Source organism: Bison bison, unplaced genomic scaffold (genome assembly GCF_000754665.1).
Source record: "Bison bison bison isolate TAMUID 2011002044 unplaced genomic scaffold, Bison_UMD1.0 scf7180017864185, whole genome shotgun sequence".
In the NCBI taxonomy this organism is placed as follows: Eukaryota; Metazoa; Chordata; class Mammalia; order Artiodactyla; family Bovidae; genus Bison; species Bison bison.
Window position 1 is genome coordinate 555633 of NW_011494757.1, and position 17914 is coordinate 573546.

Below are 17914 nucleotides of genomic sequence, written 5' to 3' on the forward strand. Positions count from 1 at the left end.
GACTATAAAGAAAGCTGAGCGCCAAAGAATTGATGCTTTTGAACTGTGGTGTTGGAGAAGACTCTTGAGAGTCCCTTGAACTGCAAGGAGATCAAACCAATCAGTTCTGGGAGATCAGTCCTGAATATTCATTGGAAGGACTGATGCTGAAGCTAAAGCTCCAGTACTTTGGCCACCTGATTCGAAGAACTGACTCATCAGAAAAGACCCTGATCCTGGGGAAAGTTTGAAGGCAGGAGGATAAGGGGACGACAGAGGATGAGATGGTTCAATAGAGATGAGTTTGAGCAAGCTCAGGGAGGGAGTGAAGGACAGGGAAGCCTGGTGTGCTGCAGCCTGTGGGGTTGCAAAGAGTCAGACACGACTGAGCCACCGAACAACAACAATCTTAAGCCATTATTCTCCAATTTCACGTAGACTGTGTAGTCTATAAAGATATCTGACAGTGGGCACCCCGTGCTCACAGAACCGTGGAAGTCCCCCTGCGTCTAACTGAGTTTTCAGGATGTCACGCAGACCCCAGAGGATGGAATCCATTGCTGTCCAGCTGAGAAGAACTCTTTCACATCTGGTTCGTGAAGACCAGGGCAGGGTTGGACCTGAGAGTAGACGATCAGTGCCCATAAGCAGTGAGCAGGAGGAGCGTTCAGCCCCTGACCGTGAAGCAGGGTTGCCGGTCGAGGGGAGGAAAGAAGAGAATCTTGAAAACACAAGGAGAAATGAGGGAGATGTTGCCGCACCGAGTTCACATTTCGACCTGCAGGCCTCTTCCTTTTGCAGGCTATTATCAAATTTTTTAAAGATTTTGTTTTGATGTGGGCCATTTGTAAGGTCTTTATTAAATCTGTTATAATGCCGCTTCTGTTTTCGCTGTCTGGCCGTGAGACGCGGGCGGCCTTAGGTCCCACCCAGAGATGAGTCTGCGCCGCGGCGCTGGGGGTGGCGTCTCAGCCTCGGCCCGCCAGGGCGTCCCATGCAGGCGACTTTGTGGGTTGCTTTGTGCTTCATCTGAAGCACCTTTGGCATCTCAAAGGCGTCTGGTTCGTGCCCGGATGTGCCCATAGCTCAGGTACTCAGTATACGGTGTAACCCAGTTCACGCTCAGACATGATTCAACTGTTTTTTTTTAGGTGAGCTCTGCTGAACTGAACATTGGAGTCATTTCTGTTTTGCATGTGGATTTGGTGATGTGCCTATGAGAGTGATTTTCATGGTGAAATAAGAGAGGTGGGACCTCCGGGAGGCAGCTGGCGATGGGGATGAAACGCTTCCTCAGACCTTGTGCGCTGACTTTTATGGATAGGCCTCCCATTTTACTTCGTCTAGGGCAGTATTTTTCTCTACCCACCCGCTGCCTATATGAGGCCAATGTGCCTCCTCAGTTCTTCCCTTGCCCCCGGGTCTCAGAGAGCTCAGTCTCCCCAGAGACGCCTGCTGGACCTCACTGGTTGCTGCTGCAGCATTTGACTTAGAACCTTCTCTCCATCTCCCCCAGTTGCCCAACGTCACCCAGAGAGCGAGCAGGGGAACCGTGAGCAGAACTCAACTTCTCAGACAGGTGGGTCTAATCTTTTTCACTTCGCTTCTTCCTGAGGTAGTCTTCCCTCTAACAGTAATTCCCTTTGGTGTTAAATGATTAGAACATGCTTTTTGTATAGCTGTTGGTCTTTTATTGGACACTCAAAGAGAGAAGTAGAGGTTATTGATGTGCTGTGAGGATTGAGATATAAATGAAAAGGAACATGTAAGATCAATTTCCACATAGAACTGTACCACAAAAGGCTCAGACCCAGCTGAGGAAGGTTTGAATTTATTAGTATTTGCTCCAACGAACCTCCAAATTGTCTCCATTTTGGACAACATGACTCCCAACTCCTGAAAAGGAAGAAGGAGATGTGGGTCCAATGATTTGATCATCAAATCATCAAATAATGGATCTGGCTCTCCCAGACCCTTGGAGAAGGAAATGGCGACCCCCTCCACCACGTGTTCTTGCCTGGGAGGTCCCACGGACAGAGGAGCCTGGCGGACTGCAGTCCATGGGGCCACAGAGAGTCAGACATGGCTTCGAGACTGAGTATACTCTCATACCCTTGGCGCTTCCCCCCCGAAGCGCACACTCACACGTGATCGCTCCGGGCACCTCACTCTGCAAGGCAGTTTCTCGTCCTCCTCCTTACCTTGGCTCAGTGGCTGGCCATTGCTCAGAAGCTTCCAGTAGGTTCTGTCATTATTGTTGGCCTTTATGCCCTGAACAGAGGTGACGTAGGGGCCCCACGAGGTCTCCTCCACTGTGAAGCTGTGGGGAACAGCGAGTTGGTACATGGATTCAGGATGTTCAAAGGCAACTCTCCCGCGGGCACTTCTTTTATGCACCTAAGAATCACTGGAAGACATTACACAGACCGCCTGGCCTTCTTCCCAGATTCCTTGATTCTGGAGATCTGGGCCGGAACCAGGAATCTGCATGTTTTATCAGCATTCTAGGTCATTCTGAGGCAGGCAGTCTACAATCCATGCAAATTATAGAAACACTGCCCGTGGTTTCTGCCCCTCTCTCCTGCCATAGTAGACACTTTGCCATCAACGGTTCCCAATCTTCTACCCAAGACAGTAACAGTTTGAAGATGCTAACAGTACTAGAAAGTGTTAACCGGTTGTCCTAGAGGTTCTCAGAAAAAAGGAAAGGATAATTTAATGGTTCATGTTTACTGATTAAGAAGTGACATAATATTTGTTTCATATTCATTAGTCAGATCTTTCTACCTTCCTGGAAACACTTGAAAACAGGCTTTATAATGATATATACACACAGATACATATTTTCTTGTATATGATTTTCTCTGTTGCATCTTAGAGCATGTTATTAGACACAAGAAATGCCAGTTAGGCTTAAGGATCCATTTAAGCCATATTTTTCAGAGGTGAAGTCAATATCTTCATTTTAATATTTAAGCTCTCTAGGCCAGGGAGCCTTGACTGAGTCCCTGAATCTCCTCTAAGGTGGAAGCGGCCTGGAGAAGCTCCCCAGTCTCTGTGAAACCTCAGATTTAAGTGACAAGTCTTGCACTCACAGATTTAGAGAATGAACTCATGGTTACCAGGGGGAAATGGGGGCTGGTGGGGGTGGGTGGCACAGACTGAGAGTTTGCAATCGACAAGTACACGCTGCTGTACGTAAAACAGAGAACCAACAGGGACCTGCTGCACAGCAGAGGGAACTCTGCTCAACAGTCTGTAAGAGCCTAAATGGGAGAAGAATTTGAAAACAAGTAGATACTTTTATGGGTATCTGAATCACTTTGCTGTATTCCTGTAACTAACACATCACTGTTAATCAACTATATGCCAATATAAAATAAAAAAAAAAAACAAATGACACATTTTATGCATTTGTTCATTTTCTGGGATGAGAATTCCACTCATCTGACTTTCAAAGGGGTCAGTGATTAAAAACCAATTAAAACCCACTATTCTGGACACAAAATGTCTGACTTAGATTCTGTTAATTGAAGGAGTTCTACTGACAGAAGAGAGATCCCTGGTACTTACTGTCTATCTATTAATACCTGCTATGTGCTGGAAGAGGAAGCATTTCACCTCCCTTTTTAAACTCCATGCTGTGCCATGAGGATGAGCAGCACAGCTACTAACTGAGAAGTGTTTTAAATGTACATTGCACTCTGGTGCGGATGTATTCCTGCTGAGTCATAATCACATTAAATTCCTTAACCTTAGGTTAGCTACTGGGCTTCCCTCATAGCTCAGGTGGTAAAGAACCTGCCTGCAATGCAGGAGACCTGGGTTCGATTCCTGGGTTGGGAAGATGCCCTGGAGAAGGGAAAGGCTCCCCACTCCAGTATTCTGGCCTGGAGAATTCCATGGACTGTATAGACATACCGAAATAGGGTCTCATTTTTCTCCTGAGCAGCCTTCATCACGTCGAGGAAGACAGAACCCTTTCTCACAGTGACTTCAGTGTGACTTGTCTTGTTGATTCGCACAGAGTATTTGACTAAGATATTCAAGGGTGCGGTTGTAGGTGTCACAGTACCAGGCTTTTCAGTGGAGGTGTTGAATTTGACTGGCAGAGATAGAAAAGTAGAGGAGAAATATTATTCAGAAGAATAAAAACTATGTCAGAGTCTGCACACCTCTCCAAGGCTATGCAACAACTCTTTCCCCGTCAATGCGGAAGAGGGTTTATACCAGAAGCCCGGATCAGCAATCGGGGCGTGGGGGTGAGTGGGTATCTCGCAGACGACTAAAGCACAAATTAAAACCGGATACTCACCGGCTTGTGAAGGCTTGTGTTTGCCTCAACTTTCAGCTGTTGCAGCAAATCAGTTGCCCCATTTCCCATTTCTCACAGAGGCTCCTGATTGTTCTTTTTTTTTTTTTGCATTGGTGCAGCATACAATAATGCTCCCCCCTTTCTTTTCTTTTTTTTGTGTGCTTTTTGATTTTTTTCCTTTTTGTGATTTTAAAAACTAAGTCATTTATTAATGTGTTTGTTTTTGGCTGTGCTGGGTCTTTGCTACTGCGGGCCTTCCTCTAGATGCGGTGAGTGGGGTGGCTGCCTCTAGTCGCCAGGTGAGAACGCTCCCTGCTCCTTGCTGTGGCTTCTCTGGTTGAGGACACAGGCTCCAGGGCGCGCGGGCTCCGGGAGTTGCGGCTCCCAGGCTCGAGAGCGCAGGCTCAGGAGTTGCGGTACGTGGGTGCCCCTCAGCACGTGGGGTCGTCCCGGGTCGGGGATTGAACCCGTGTCTCCTGCACTGGCAGGTGGATCCCATATGACTGAGCCACCAGGGAAGCCCCTGGGCCTTTTAACTTTTTATTGAAGTATTGACACACAACCTTATGTTAGTTTCACATGTAAAACACGATTCAACATTTATCTACATGAGGAATTGATCAGCACTGTGACTCTAGTAACCATCTGTCACCATACAAAGTTACGACAACATTGTTGACTATGTTCTGGATGCTGTACACTATATTGCCATGAAGTATTTATTTTATGACAGGAAGTCTGTCTCTCTTAGCATCCTTCCCCTATTTTTCCCAACCCCTGCCTTTTTATTTATTAACATTTATAGAGAACATTACATGCCAGGCACTGTGTGCTAACTATTTTGCATGAATTATCTTCTTCAGTCCTTATTAGTGCCTGCTACATACTATTATCATTGGCATTTCTTATAGTAGAAAACTTTTAAACTTAGGGTTTTGTCCAAGTTCCCTAAACCTATATGTGGCTGAACCAGAAATGACCAAGACAGAAGGAAAAGTCTCCTCTCTTTATACCTGTTGCAAAATTAGTGGTTTGATTAATGGTTCAAGCTGTAATTTTCTTATAACACTGCCACATTCTTTCCCCATTAACGTCATGTCTCTGGGTGCTCATGCATCGAGCCTAATGAAAAGCCAGAGACGTTATACTTTTTGGGTTGGGAATGATGCTCAGAAAATCTCTCTGCATCCAGCAATTAGAAAGCACCGCTTGAGAGACGGACACCCTTTAGTCACTTTCCAGCTGGCTTCGTGGCAAAGAATCCACCTGCCAATGCAGGAGACGCAGGAGACGCTGGTTTAATCCCTGGGCAGGGAAGATCCCCTGGAGCAGGAAATGGCAACTCACTCCAGCATTCTTGCCTGGGAAATGACATGAACAGAGGAGCCTGCTGGGACAGTCCAGGGGGTCCCAAAGAGTGGGACACGACTCAGCAAGCACGCTTATCCGTTAATCAACACTGCCTTGTTGTCAGTGTTTGAACCAAGAACAGCGTCTGCTACCCTAATAAGGACAAATCCTCTGGCAGTTACGGTCCCTGATGGCGTGGAGGACTGAGTTCTGTCTGGGACCTGTTATACTGTTCCCAGACAGGTCTAACTGGTTCCTGAGGCCATCTCAGTCTTACACACTTTGAGTGTTACGCTGAAAGGCAAAACAGTTTGTTCATTAGTGCTATACCTGGATTGAGGCCACAAGAAGGGTTGGTGACATCCAGATAGGTCTTTCCCATCAAGGCAGGTAAGATCTGGGCTGCAGTAATTGGCAAGTAAAATGCTCCCCGAGAAATGTTGTCAAATACTGCACGTAGAGTTTCTCTGCAATTTGCTTCATTTTTGTAATAGTCCGATGAGACAAAGAGAGCCTAGTGTGTGTGTGTGTGTGTATGAGAGAGAGAGAGAGAGAGAGAAGGGGAGAAAATGAGAATGAATGGGAGAGACTTCACATCATGGGAAAGCTTGAATCTAATTTAGTAAACATGGGAACCACCTTAGACCACTAAGGTACCTTTTAAGAAGCTTATAAGCTAGTTTGGGTGGGGAGGTGGGGATTGTTTAATCACTCAAGCTTTCACAGCGCCAATGAGAACAGTCTTTCTCTACCGTATTTACTCTTTATCTTATTGCTGACACTGAAACCATATGAGATAGTCTTAACTATGACATAGTGTTAACCAAATAGTGTTAACAGATTCTTGTAAAGGAGTCCCTAAGATGAAGGCCCTAAGACCAGTGTCTCCAACCCCCAGTTCCACCCTGAGGACTGCACAGCAGGGGGTGAGCAGCAGGCAAATCAGGGAAGCTTCCCTTACCCCTCCCCATCACCCACCTTACCTCCTGAACCTCCACTTGGGTTACTGTCTGAACTGTCCCCACACCCTCTTCCATGGAAAAATGGAATTGTCTTTCATGAAACTGGCTCCTGGTGCCAAAAAGGTTGGGGACCTCTGCCCTAAGAGAAGGGCTTCCCTGATAGCTCAGCTGGTAAAAAATCTGCCTGCAATGCAGGAGACCCTGGTTCAATTCCTGGGTTGGGAAGATCCCCTGGCGAAGGGATAGGCGACCCACTCCAGTATTCTTGGGCTTCCCTGGTGGCTCAGCTGGTAAAGAATCTGCCCACAATGCGGGAGACCTGGGTTTGATCCCTGGGTCGGGAAGATCCCCTGGAGGAGGGCATGGCAACCCACTCCAGTGTTCTGGCTTGGAGAATTCCATGGACAGAGGAGCCTGGCAGGCTACCGTCCACGGGGTTGCAGAGTCAGACACGACTGAGCGACTAAGCACAGCACAAGCCTATGAGAAGCATCTAGCAGCACGGTCTTTCTGAAGGGGAAGAGCTCTTAAACATTAGTGAGACAGACGAAGCTTCGGCAGAGAAGGCGATAGGTAAACAGGGCTCGGAGCTACGATGGCGTCTCAGCAGGAACATGCGGAGGTGAGCATGTGACTGAAGGGGACAACGTAGGAACGGCCAGGGCCAGGCCTCTTTGCGGTGAGAGTGTCTGAGTTTCAGTAAGACCCACAGAGGATGCCTCTTGGCTTTGGAGGACCGGTGTAGAGAGGACATGCAGAGCATGGCGGGAGCCAGCCTGGAGAAGAGGGCTGGAGCCGGGTCGGCAGCCCCTGAAGGTCCTGGGTGGTTTCTGGACAGTGGGAAGTCTCAGAGGTTCTTGAACAGAAACGCTCCAGGCAGCAGGTGTGAACTGGACTCAAGGGGCAGCATTACAGGGCAGGAACATTTAAGAGGGTATTAATTAATTTTCTGGGAAATCCCATGGACGGAGGAGCCTGGGGGCTACAGTCCATGGGGTCGAAAAACAGTTGGACAGGATTCAATGACTAGACAACAACAACAGGAGTAAGACCAGGACTCAGATGGACTGAACTTGAAGATCTTGTTCTGTAGTTTCTCGAGGAAGGACAGTTCCCCTTTCCATCTTTTCTTGAAGACTCTTAAAGGTAACCAAGTGGTCAATCAGGTTTATTTATTTATTTTTTTGGTGAGTTATTAAAAACAACACAAAAAGAAAACTCACTAGGGACTTCTCTGGTGGTCCAGGGGTTAAAACTCCGTGGGGTGGAGTGGTTGAACTTCCATGCTCTCAATGCATGGGGCACAGGTTTGATCCCTGGTCTGGGAATTAAGATCCCACATACTTTAGGACATGGCCAAAAAATAAATAAAAATTAAAAAGGTCATCCTAAGAAAACTCATCACGTTATATCTTTTTATAAACAATGTGGTGGGTAAGCAGCTCTTGATCCTGCCATGAATGAATACCACCTGTAGGCTGACCAAGCCTAAGCCCATGCCCCACACCTGAACTGTATATTAACCAGTTGGTGTGGGATGTAAACATTCGCATTTTCTAAAAGCTCCTCCCCTCTAGGTAAATCAGATGTGCACCCAGAACAGGAAACCACTGCTTTATATTAACGTCTAGCATAGCAAGTGTAAAGAGGAACAACAGTACGGACAGTCTTTAAGACTGGACCCTTATTTACATCGCCATCATCTTGTTTTCCGCAGGAGCCCTATGCCGACTGGGCTGAACACTCTGATCTTCCTGAATTACGGGATGCACCTCTGCGCTTTTGTCCTTGATTCTTCTCTCCCTATGAAAATCCTCTCATCCCGGGTCAGCCTGGCAGACCCCAATTCATACCAAAGACTTGGTGAAATCCCTTTTTCCCCCATGTGCTTTTCCTCATCTCTTCTTGTATCTACCCCTTAGAGTTGAGCTGAACAGTGACTAAACTCAGGAATAAATTCTTGGTCTTCAAAGAGCATATACAGGACAGTGCCAGCGCTGAGTGTGAGTTTTGACACCAACTATTCTGGTCCCATCGCCTCTCCATCACTCTTTGGCTTTGTTCTATTAGGCGATTGACTGGAACTCTGTGATTCATGCTCTTATTCCAGGAAATGGAGGTAATAATTCTTTCTCCACTGGGTGGTTGTGCTTTAGTGCCTTAATGTCAATAACTATCAGCTGCTTTACTGCTGCTGCTACTTCTTATTTCCATAGCAACGACCTACTTTGGGAGGTTAGATGAAACACTGAACAGTGGTATGTGGTAAAGCGGGAAATGACATGTTGAAGAACAACAAAATAGATTGCAGTAGGCAGCAGCATTTCTTAATGCAGGCAGGAAAAGCCGCACAGAAACACTGGATGCAGAGGTAAAGCAGAGGGGGGTACATTTCAGGCAGGGAGGGAATCACGTGATTAAAACAAAGTCAGGTGGATCGTAAGTCCTCAGGAGACCAAGAGGGAAGGCGGAAGATGCTGCTTTCTGCCGTGACCCCGTTCTCTGTCTCCTGGTTTGCCTTCTGACTTACCTGCATAGCTTCTCCCGTGCTAAATATGTTTCCAAAGAGACCCTGTTTTCTCTCAGCCTGGATCTTGTTTGCCAGTGACGCCACGTAATTACTGATTTTACCCTCTGCGTTCATGTCCATATTCTTTTGTGTATTCTTCTGCACACATGTTAAAGCAAGAACAGCCATCGCTCCAGTATCTGTCAGGAAGCAAAACACTGGTGACCGAGTGACTAAGCCTCCTGGGTTCCCCCTGGACTGAGTGGTTTCCTGGTATGTGGGACTTTCAAAATTAACAATAGGAGGACTCCAGGCAGAACGGGGTGCTTGGTCATGCTAGTTAATGATGCAAGAGAAGAATTTCCAGATACAGTAGCCATCCTCTCGCCCTGACCTCTCAAGTATGTTGAGATTCCTTCCTATGTGATAACCATGAGCTTTGCAAGAACTCACATCTTAGTCATAGAAACACATATCGATTTGTCGGTGCAAACACACAAACAGTCTGCTTTTACGTCGTGGGTGTTCTCATCTTTTTTGTCTTTCAGCCACGTTGGCAAAGAAATTGAGAAAACCGAGGATGATACACCAAACAAAAATGTCTCTAAATTTCCAAGTTTTTCATTAGACTGATTTGAAAATAGCACTTAGGAGAACTGTTTATTCAATAAACACCCTTAATGGGGGGGCGGATATGGTGAGAGATTAGAAGAATGAGGATAAGACCTGTTTTTCTGGCTCATTTCTTGGTTCCTTCTGTTTTCTTTAGGTCTGGTGCCTTCCCTCTCATAGGAAGAGAAATACAAGAAATTCACATTCTCCTTTTTACTCTGAGACACTGGTTGGTGACTTTCTTAGAGCTTCTTGGAGAAAAATGAGTTTGTGGATCTGTCTAAAAGGGCCTTCTTTTTGGATGTGTAAGCTAATCCAGTGAGAAATTTCTGGTCCTTTTCCATGATGGATACACACTTTATTGATCAAAATATTGCATCTTACCACATGTAAGCCCACACATCCAAATGATCCCAATGGGTTAGAGAAAGATGCAGGGTTGAGATAGGTGAATTCCACCGCATTCCTTTTCTGTAACATTTATGCTTCCTAAGATGTCTTATCTGATAATCCTCATGATCTATCCTCATTTTACAAGTGGGAAAATTAAACTTGAGAGCTAACATCCATTGGCTACTCAGAGAAAAGGGGGAGGAGGAACTGGGCCCTTTTACTGTACTGCACATCTACAAAGATGCTTAGAAACCATCCCATATCCATTCTTCTAAAAAATCCTCTTCTGAGAAGACTAGGGTAATGAGGAAAGAAAAACTCACGTACTTATTGGTAGAAAAATATAAAAGACAAGGCCTCCTGGTGCCCATGTCCTTGAAACCAAGGGAATTGGGTTTAATGACTTACCTACTGAGAACTGGTCCTCAAAATAATAGTTCTTATTTTCAGGAGTGAAGTAACAGGTAACACTGGTGACTGAATAGCTGCCGTTGAACAGACACAAGGCCAGTAGGGCCAGGCTGAGCTGGTAGTAGTTGGTCAGTGGGTTGCCATCGTGTGCCTCTGTCAGGGAGAGAAGCAACATCTTACTGACGCACGTGGTCCTGGAACAGTACATTTTAAGCTTATTTCTACTTACTCTATCTCCATTTCTTTACATTTAAAGAGAGGTGAGTAAGAGAGGGGAGAGATTGCTCAGAGAAACCGCAAACTTGAGGCACTTAAAGGCTTTTAAGGTCCACCAAGGGCTTCCCTGGTGGCTCAGACAGTACAAATCTGCCTGCAATGCAAGAGACCCGAGTTCGATCCCTGGGTCAGGAAGATCCCCTGGAGAAGGGAACAGCTACCCACTCAAGTATTCTGGCCTGGAGAATCCCATGGACAGAGGAGCCTGGCAGGCTACAGTCCACGGGGTCGCAGTGTCAGACATGACTGAACAGCTAACACTTTCACTTTCAAGGGCCACCAAATTCAACTCAACTCCTTTTATTTTATGCCTGAGGCAATTCAGCATTAAAGAGATAAAAATCCTGTTCTCCCAGCAATCCCACTCCTGGGCATGTATCCTGAGAAAACGCTGATTCAAAAAGATCTGTGCACCCCAGTGTTCGTTGCAGCATGATTTACAACAGCCAGGACATAGAAGCAAGCTGACAGAGGAGTGTATAATGAAGATGTGGCACATATATACGATAGAATATTACTAAGCCATCAGAAAGAGCAGATAATGCCATTTGCAACAACATGGATGGGCCCAGAGATTCTCATACTGAGTTAAGTCAGACACAGAGAGACAAACAGCATATCATATCACTTGTGTGTGGAATCTGAGGAAAGGTACAAATGAGCCTATTTACAGAGCAGAAGTAGAGTCATAGGTGTAGAAAACAAACTTATGGCTATACCAAGGGATAAGTGCGTGGGGAGGGATAAGTTGGAGACTGGGATTGACATACGGACAGTCACGTCCGACTCCTTGCAGCCCCGTGGACTGTAGCCTCTGTCCGTGGCATTCTCCAGGCAAGCGCACTGGAGCAGCCGCGCAAGGCTGCACCCGGGCCTGGCACGTGGTGTGTGCCCAGTCGCTCAGTCGTGTCTGACTCTTCCTGACCCCCTGGACTGTAGCCCTCCAGGCTCCTCTGTCCTTCGGATTTTCTAGGCAAGAATACTGGAGTGGGTTGCCATTTCCTTCTCCAAGATTAAGCTGGGTCTCCTGCATTGCAGGCAGATTCTTTGCCATATGAGCTACCAGGGCAGCCCATATACACACTCCTGTATATAAAATAGATAACTAATGAGGACCTGCTGTAGAGCACGGGAAAGCCTACTCAACACTCGGTAATGGCCTCTAGAGGAAAAGAATCTAAAAAAAGAGTGGCAGATGGCTCCTAATGTATAATCGATCCACTTTGCTGTGCACCAGAACTAATACAATATTATAAGTCAACCACACTCCAGTAAAAATGAAACAAATACTATCCTGATGTTCAGATGGCTACAGAGCTAGAACTAGAACCCAGAAATGTATCTCACTAGGAGCCATGACGATCAACCTAGGTTTCAGTGCTTTTGCCCTCTTCGCTCTTGTGCTACAATCATTAGGTGTACACTTTGGTGCTTATGACACAGTGTCTCATCTTGATCAGCTGTTTCTGGTGTGATTTGTCCAAAAGCCAAGCTTCTGAAGGACTAGAGACCTGTGGCCTGTGTGTTTGCGTGTGGGCGTGTGTATTTACCACCCAGTGCAAGGCAAGCTGGACGCAGGGTCAATGCTTAATTGAACATATTGGAAAAGAAAACTCTAGACACATCTGAAAGAAAGAAGAAGGGAAAGTGGTCTTCAAAGGTACAGTGAGATGAGTGGAGTGAAAAAGAGAAGGAACGAGTAGGTAGAAACTCGATACGGTTCTGAATCAGCGGAGGAGAGACAAAGACATCCGGGGCCTCTGAGCACGTGATTCTCACCCATGTTCTGAATTTCTGCTTGGAATTTGGCTTCAAGTTTGCTAACCAGACGAGCATCACGTATAAACTCTTCATCCTGATTTTCACATGCTCCCAAACCCAGAATACTCAAGGCAAGCTCTCCCGAGGTTAACTCCATCTCTGAAAAGAAAAGTATTCAAGTTAAACAAGGTACATGCGTAGGATTTTTTTGCCTCCTGTCTCCCTTGCGATTTATATTGCTGTCACTTTGTTGTCCTGTTCCACTCTTTATTAATGTTTTATTGTCCTCTTCTCCATCCCTGGAAACAGAGCCTTTTCCAGCAGTGCTGTATAAGTGCAACCTAGACCTTGGTCTTTCCCATGAAGCTGCAGGCTCTTTCTGGAATCAAGAAATCCTTAAACAAAGAATAGAGATAGGTAAATAATAAATCCCTGGGATCTTCCTCCTTGAGGGCGCCATCTCACCAGGATAGGAATAATCGACCTGTATTTAAAATATCCAAATTCTCAGGCTCCTCCTATCCTCACAATAATATTGTTGGGTAGGTAGGGGTGGCTGTATTTTCCGCTTATGCTCATTAGAAAGCTCAGTGTTGAAATGAAAGTTTCAATGTGGACTCTGGTCTCGATTCCAGTCCACATCTCCACAACTCTATGGTCACCTCTCTGCCGTCAGCTTTCTTGGTTGTGGCCCACGCTCTTGTCTGGTCATGAACTCAACTCAATGATGTAAATCTTAAAGGATGAGAGTGTATGATTCCTTTTGCTCTTCCTGTTTTCAGGGCCCAAAGAAGGAAAGCTTCACTCTACAGTAAGCGGCAGGGGGTTGAGGATTTGAGATACCTTTTTGTCACCTCTATTAAAAAAAATTTTATGTGAACTTTATTTTTAAAAAAACACCACTACATACTTGAACTAGATTTAAAAAAAAAAATTTAGGTAACATTGGTTTATAACATTATGTAAGTTTCATGTGTACAATATTTTATTTCTACTTCTGTTCATCTCAAGTTTTCTACAGCTGAGATGGATGTACCAGGGATGACTTGGACACAGAATTTCTAGGACTCACTGGAGATCATCTTTATAGATGGGTAAGTCTTTCCCTAAATATTCCGGGGAACACAGGCACTCACCTCTGCTGTTTATGTCTTCTTTGATTTGTTGACTCAGCTGTTGTTCTAGGCTTTGATTCTTAATCCCAACAAGTCTCAAGGTCAACAGGACATTGAGACCTAGGGTCCCTTTGGTGTAGTTTGCATTTAGCATCGTGTTTATCAGAGGTTCTAGACGCCAGAAGTTCGTTTCATTTACCACTGTGGAAGGGAGAGAGGACATAAGAAGCGCATAGAATATTAGGGCTAAGAACAGGAATGATGTTAAAATATTTAGTAACAGATATGGCACAGACACAGGCCCACTTGGTAGCCACTGGCAATGTTGCTGGAATGATACAAGGGAGGTCTGGAGCCCCACTCTGCCATGTATTATTCTTTTGCCAGCCAGCATGGAAGTGTTAAATATTTAAACAACTGGATCAGCCTTACCATTGCGTCCTGCCTGGTAGCTGTAGTGTGTGTGTGCGAGTGCGTGTGTGCGTGTGTGCATGTGTGTTAGCCACTAAGGCCCAGAGGGTGTCCTTAAGGGGCCTTGGTAATTGGAGCTTTAACTGAGACTGCAATGCACATCTTCCAAGTCTCCACCTGTAACCTAGTCTGCTTTCTGGATTCAGTCATTTTCTCCTCCATCTTCTTCTTATTCAGCTGGGTTAATCCTGACAAGAAGGAGAGAGAAGAGGAAGAAGGCAAAAGTTCTACGTGTCATTAGTGATTGACCCAGAGCTGCATTGCCTGATTGCCCAACTGGCCGGGCATCAAGATCAAGGCATTATTCAGCAGGGAGGATCCTTTGAAAAACCTTCCAGTTTTAGCCTACAGTGTGTCCAAGTCCCAGGGGCAAGGATGGAGGGGTCCTTCTATACTATGGAATTAAAAAGAGAATCCAGAGCTCCCAAGAAACCTGGAGGAGAAGAAGAGTTAACCATCACTGAAAATATTTCTCAGCATACTTTGACCATCACCTAAGAAAATCCTTCCCATCTCCAAATTGTCTCATGGGCTTGGGGAATAGTGGAAAGAATGTGAACCTTGGGCTCAGGAAGATCTTTCCTGGGGTCTTCATTCCTTAACTTGCAACTGGGGGTAAGTTATGTAACTTTCCTGACTTCAAGAAGTCAAGAAATAGCCAAAGATAATGGACAAGAAACCACCAAATAAGCTCTAAGATACTGTTTGTATTATTACTTCTAGCTCAACTCGAATTTCTGTCACTATCCTTAGCGAGTCCAGGAAATGTTGTTTTTCTTGCCCACCTGCCTTTAATAGAGTCAGGAAGATCTGAACGGCATGATTGAGAAAGGTCAAGGTTTGTGACGGGCATAATTGGACAATCGTGAGTCACCTCTGAGATTCGGCTCAGCAGATTTTTTGGCACTGAAATAGACTTCTTTAGTTCCTGGTAAAGGAACAACTGAGGTCAACTTCCTTAACTACTAAAAGCAAAGTTACTTATTTTGCACTGGGAATGAAACCTCAAAAGCTTGATGGAGAACCCCTGTTCTTATGCCACAACCGAGGAAATGACAGGCCAGGAGAAAGAATTAAGAGTTGGCAGGTTCTAAGCTTTCATCTTTCCGCTGTGGGATGGACTTCTTCTTGTAGGCTAGAGAGACCAGGGAGACGTAGCCGCAGCTGGTACCACACGGTAGCATCACCTTAGGCCTGGCTCGAAGCTCAGTTCCATGGTAAAGAATTCCAAGAGAAAAATCATGAACCTGTGAGCCATATAATACTTTAAGAAATCACCCGTTTCAACAACCTTCTCTGGTTATTCTTCATTTATGGATGAAGCTAAAATGATTCATGGGACTTCCCTGTTGGTCCAGTGGTTAAAGTTCTGTGCTTCCAAAGCCGGGGGTCCAGGTTCGATTCCTGGCCAGGGAACTAGATCCCACATGCCACAGCTAAGACCCAGCACAGCCAAATAAACAAATAAATAAACTTTAAAAAAGCACTGGTTCATTCAGTTACTAAGGGGTCACACTGGACCTGAGACCAGCTTTTCCTTTTCTCACTTAGCATTTTTTAATAGAATCGCACACTCTCTGGAGCCTCTACCCAAAGGAGAGATGATGGGTTTTTACCCATGTCCCATGGGGAAGAGTTGAAAAGAGGAAGATGTACAGCATAGAATATCTAAACTCAGTAAGGACAAGAGAGCAATCTTCATTATGTGAAAGGCGTTATTAACATTACTTTTTTCTGTGTAGTTACAAGGAGTTAACCCAAAACCTCGGGGTTGAAGTTCCTAAAAATAGATTGTATCTCAAAGTCACAAGGTATCTTTCCATGACCTGAAAACTTTTCTGAGATCATGAATTTTTTGTTCTTAAAAATGAACGAGAAAAGACAGTTCCTTGACAGGGCTGTTGTGGTAGAAAGGATCTCAGCCTAGGAAGAAGAGTAAACAAGTTAATACTGAATCTCTGAGCCCTCTTAGAACAACATGCATCGTAGAACTGTCCTCCGCATCTCCCGCCACCCTGTAGGTTACTCACAGAGTCCAACGACATCCAGCATTGGAACCGGGCCTTTTTCTCAGGTAACTACACGGTAGCCTCCGGGAGACTGCCATGCTGTGTTTAGCTCATAGCTCAAAATGCTCAAAGTTTAGAGCAATTTTAGCTCAAAGCATACTCACCACAGATCTGGCATAGTTGACTTGGAATAAGAGAAAAGAATAGCAGCCCCGTTAGGGGGAGCTGGCCTGATGGTCTCATCTCTTCAGCCGTGCTCAGGAATGGTGAGGTTGGGCTGGCTCTTTATGGGTGATGGACAGAGGGTACTGGGAGCTCCTCCTTCCGTTTGCCTCAGTCTCTTTTACTCAAGCAAATATTGAGTAATGTCAGGAGGTGTGGTCAGGTGTATTTGCCCAAATAAAGTAATAAACAAGGAAGACTTGAAAGATATGGCTAGGGAGAATGAGGAAATAATATTTCTTTGTTCCCATCTTAAACCATTAGGGTTCAAATTCCCTTCAGTCCAATGAGAATAAATTATGTGAATGACTCTTAATGTTCCCTCTTTCCCATTTCACTCTAGATGTATAAGCAAATTATGTTTCCTAAGAGATTAAATGTGATGGGGGCAGGACTTACAACATATACAAATGGAAGCAGAAGTTGTAATTCTGAAGTTGGAGCAGGCAGGATGGGGGAGCTTGGCACATGGGAAGGTCTTTGGCATAGTTTTTTTTTTTAATTGTAGGCATAGTGGTTTTTGACCTAAGGTTTCTTTTTTTCCCAAGAGTTTTCCCTGAGAGTTTTCTGGCCCAGGAGGAAACACTGAGACACACATCAGATGTGGAATTTGAGTGTGCCAGGAAGGGCGCTACATGCTACGTGCAGGAAACGTCCAAAACTATTAACGAACACTCTGGCTTTAAAACGTTTGCTCAGGGTCAGCAAGGTGCTGGAATACAAGGTCTCTGATATATCCGCCCACAGAAATAGTGATCTTAGCAGTCATTCATGGACAAAAGTTCCCTTTCAGGTAGGATGTTGTAAAACCCCGGTGGAGTCCCTGAGGAGGGCTGTGTTGAGAAAGCAAACCAAAGGAAACGGACTTGAGTTTCCAAAGAAGCCGGCGAACATGACAGCACCAAATGAAACCAGTAAACAGGCACACGATGCACATGAAACACAGGGAGGAAGAAGCTCCTTGACATTTGTCTTGGCAATGACCTTTTTGGATATGACACCAAGAGCATAAATAGTAAAAAGAAAAATAAACAAGCAGGACTATATCAAACTGAAAAGCTTCTGCATAGCAGAGGAAATCATCAGCAAAATAAGGAGGCAGCCTAGAGAATGGGAGAAAAATATTCATTAGATACTTTCTATCTGATAAGGTTGTTGCTGCCCTTCAGTCGCTATGCTGTGTCGGACTCTTTGCGACCCCATGGAGTATAGCGTGCCAGGCTCCTCTGTCCTCCACAATCTCCAGGAGTTTGCTCAAATTCATGTCCACTGAGTCAGTGATGCTATCTAATCATCTCATCCTCTGCTGCCACCTTCTCCTTTTGCCTTCAATCTTTCTCAGCATCAGCCTTTTCCAATAAGTCAGCTCTTTGCATCAGGTGGCCAAAGTATTATAGCTTCAACTTCAGCAATAGTCCTTTCAATGAATATTCAGTGTTGATTTCCTTTAGGATTGACTAGTTGGAGCTCCTTTGCAGTCCAAGGGACTCTCAAGAGTCTTCTCCAACACCACAGTTCGAAAGCATTAG

At 45.3% G+C, this 17914-nt stretch overlaps 1 protein-coding gene and 1 long non-coding RNA gene across 2 annotated transcripts in view; one reads left to right on the plus strand and one right to left on the minus strand.

Moving 5' to 3' along the window:
* The window catches only part of LOC104991295, a 24073-nt gene extending 10441 nt beyond the window's left edge, over positions 1-13632 (plus strand). The window contains exons 2-3 of the long non-coding RNA XR_825595.1: positions 1496-1558; positions 13580-13632. This is a non-coding gene — a long non-coding RNA (uncharacterized LOC104991295). The remainder of the gene's footprint in view (positions 1-1495; positions 1559-13579) is intronic.
* TCN1 (transcobalamin I (vitamin B12 binding protein, R binder family)) lies at positions 1657-16498 on the minus strand. Its single transcript, XM_010843713.1, has 9 exons — positions 16328-16498; positions 13705-13884; positions 12587-12727; positions 10529-10684; positions 9137-9315; positions 5975-6158; positions 3901-4084; positions 2181-2299; positions 1657-1875 (listed from the first exon to the last, which is right to left on the minus strand). The coding sequence occupies exons 1-9, from the start codon at positions 16404-16406 to the stop codon at positions 1814-1816; spliced, it is 1284 nt and encodes a 427-aa protein (XP_010842015.1). The 5' UTR covers positions 16407-16498; the 3' UTR covers positions 1657-1813.
* Between the last annotated feature and the right edge of the window lie 1416 nt (positions 16499-17914).